The sequence below is a fragment of the Bison bison genome, unplaced genomic scaffold (genome assembly GCF_000754665.1).
Source record: "Bison bison bison isolate TAMUID 2011002044 unplaced genomic scaffold, Bison_UMD1.0 scf7180017864472, whole genome shotgun sequence".
Classification (NCBI taxonomy): domain Eukaryota; kingdom Metazoa; phylum Chordata; class Mammalia; order Artiodactyla; family Bovidae; genus Bison; species Bison bison.
The window spans coordinates 6,238,538-6,241,761 of NW_011495033.1; the positions used below are offsets into that span (position 1 = coordinate 6,238,538).

General features: G+C 42.9%; 1 protein-coding gene across 1 annotated transcript in view; it reads right to left on the reverse strand.

The window, feature by feature from the left end:
* Positions 1-130, reverse strand: part of LOC105004172 (chromosome unknown open reading frame, human C17orf75) — a 12,531-nt gene extending 12,401 nt beyond the window's left edge. The window contains exon 1 of the mRNA XM_010861703.1: positions 82-130. Within this exon, the coding sequence (XP_010860005.1) occupies positions 82-130 (49 nt within the window). The remainder of the gene's footprint in view (positions 1-81) is intronic.
* Positions 131-3,224: the final 3,094 nt, after the last annotated feature.

Here is a 3,224-nt window from a genome sequence, read left to right on the forward strand (position 1 = left end):
TCCAGCGATTCCTGCAAGGAGGGGAGCATCGCGGCGGCCTCTGAGCGGCCCTGCGTCCCCGCCAAACCGCTCCCCCGGTACCGTACAGTCCTCTATGGCCGGGCTCGTCCGGCTCCCGGCCCTCGCGCATCTGCGTTCCGCTGGTTTCCCGGGCTCTCAGTCGAGAAAGCTGGAATGCCCCCTGATTTTTCTGTCTTCTTTTTCTCACATCATTCAGGTCTGTGCAGAAACGTCACTTCCTCAGAGACAACTTCTTAACCGCCCTATGCAAAACATCCCCCTGGCACCTCCACTGCTGTCGCATCAGTCTCTAACCTATCCCCTTATATTGCTTAATTCTTCATCCCAGTTATCACCCCGACAAGATGTGTTTACTGTCTCTGCTACTAGAATGCCATCTTGTTCACTGCTATACCCTCTGTCCTAGCCCGTGCCCTATGCGGCTCAAAAACTGCCGAATTAGTTTTAAGATTTTGTCACGTCAGAAAAAAGAAAAGATTTTTGTAACGCCTAGGCATCTTTTTCTTGCACGTTTTACCTTATCACCGTATTAAAGATAATAAAGTACACCTACATCCCTTAACTTTATATAGAAAAATGGTAGCTAACATTTATTAAGCATTTTCTGTGTGAGGACTTTTCTAAGTGCTTTACAAATACTTATTCATTTAATTCTCACAACCCCATGAGGTAGATATTATTATCCCATTTGACAGAAGAGTAAGCCAAGGCTAGAATTACTTGACTTGTCCACTGGAAAATAAGGTTGTACGTGGCAGTGCTCAGTCATATCCCATGCTTTGTCACCCTGTGGACTGTTGCCTGCCAGGCTCCTCTGTCCATGGAGTTTTCTAGGCAAGAACACTGAAGTAGTTGTCATTTTCTACTCCAGGGGGATCTTCCTGACCCAGGGATGGAACTCGCATCTCTTGCATCTCCTATATTGGCAGGCAGATTCTTTACTACTGGAACACTTGGGAAGCCCTAATAAGTGGCAGAGTGGCTTTCAAACCCACTGACTCCAGAACTCAAGACCACAAAATTAAAGATGACTTGACCTAAATTTATGTCTTAAAGCTATTTATTTGGACAGTTAATCTCAGGGGTTTTTTGTTGTTTTCACTTCTTTAGATCTTTAATTTCTTACAACAATATTTTGGTTTTTCAGAGTATAAGTTCTGAATGTTAAATTTTTATTCTTTTTGATGCTATTATAAATGAAATTTTCTTAAATTCTTTTTCAGATTGCTGTTGCTTGTGTATAGAAGTACAATTGATTCTTGTATATTGACCTTTGTTTTAAAATTTTATTTTTTAATTGAAGGATAATTGCCTTACAATATTATATTGTATATTGATTTTGTATTGTGAACTTTGCTGAACTCTTATTAGCTCTAGGTTTTTAAAAAATGTATTCCTTAGAATTTTCTGTATATAAGTGTTTCAGTTTTCTAGGGTTCCTGTTAAAGTACCAAAGGCTGAGTGGTTTAAATAACAAAATTTATTTTTTTGGAGGGCTGTGCACCTTGGGGTCCCAACAGTAAAAGTGCTGAGCCCTAACCACTGGACCACCAAGGAATTCCCTAAACAACAGAATTTATCGTCCCACAGTTCTACAATTTTAAGTCCAAAGTCAAGCTGTCAGCCGGGTTGGTTCCTTTGGAGAGCTGTGGGGAAAGAGTCTTTTCCAAGTTTCTCTCCCTGACTTACGGAGGTTGTCTTCTATATCTCTTCATATTGTTTTCCTTCTATTCCTAACTCTCTTACAAAAAAATTCCCTTTTTGTGGTTAGCGGTTCATGCTTTCACTCCAAGAGGCATGGTGCAGCCAGAAAAAAATGTGGGTGGGGTGGGGGAGTTGAAGTAATTTACACAGTCACAGAGTAAGTATGGAGCTGAGTTAGAGTTGAGTTTTGTAAAACATTTTGGCTCAATAGTGAGAACAGTGGATTGGAGTCTGAGAGGCATGTCAGAGAATGTGACAGTAACCTGGATAAGAGATCAAACTGGTCTGCAGTAGGACATTAGTTGCAGAAAAGCATTTTATTCATTCTTCCTAAAACAAAAAATAAGATAATTCTATTTATTTATTTATGCCATGTAGGATCTTAAGGGTCCACTAACCACTGGACGACGAAGGAATTCCCTACAACTCCCTTAAGCTCTCCCTTTTTTTCATCTGTATTAACCGGGTGTTAACAATGGCACCTACATCACAGGTTTGTTGGGACAAGTAATGTAAAACTTACACCTTGTCTGGCACACAAATGCTTCATGGATACCCGCTATTATTTTTTTCCTTTTAATAGGAACATGTAATTTACCTTACTAGTTATTTCTCTATGACAAACTGTGCTTTAAATGCAGGCAGAGAAAGTTTAAGTGGCTTGCCCAAAGTCATGCAAATAGGCGGTAGAAAGCGATCCCAAGCACCTGGACTCTAAAGCAACTACACTCTTAATTTGTGTTATTCTCTAACTGTCCTCTTAAAACTCTTAGGTTGCTACCCAGGGACTTCAGCATAAAACGCAACTTCTCAGACTGCTCGAGAATCTCAAGAAGTCATCTTTGCCAGCCTCCTCAGCATCATCTGTTGCCATCAGCCCCTTCACTACCAGCTCCAACCTTACTACCTCTAAACTTTTTTTCAGGTGCTCAGGCTCAAAGACTTGCACTTTTTGCACCCTTAGGGAGATACCCTCTCCTCCACCTCGCCTGCTCCCATTCACCCTTCCGGCAACCCTCTTTGATACCCTGATGACCGCCAAGGCTCTATAAACCCCGCAACACCTCGTATTTCCATCACCTCGGTGACCATGCTGCCGTAGTTTACGCACCCATCACCAAAGTGTGAGTTACAAGACTGAGACTTCGACTTCTTTGATTCGGTAGTAGAAAAACGTCCACCGCTTACTGCAGAGTAATCAGGGCAATGAAACAAAACGAAAAACTGGGCGCTGTCTCAGTTATCCTTTATTTATAATTTACCCTGAATTACGCTGGGTAATCTTTTCAGCTTTTCCACCCCCTCCTCACCCCTCCAATTCGCGAGCGTCTCGGCGTACCTAGGTCACCATATCCTTTACAAAGAAAAATGAGCTCTGAGGAACTCGCTCGCCCACGAAAGCCGAGATGGCAAGCACTGACAAGATGGCCGGCAGCCCGACGGGGCCGCGAGTCTCCACCCACTTAGGACGGAGGCCTGCGTCACGTCACCCCCCCCCC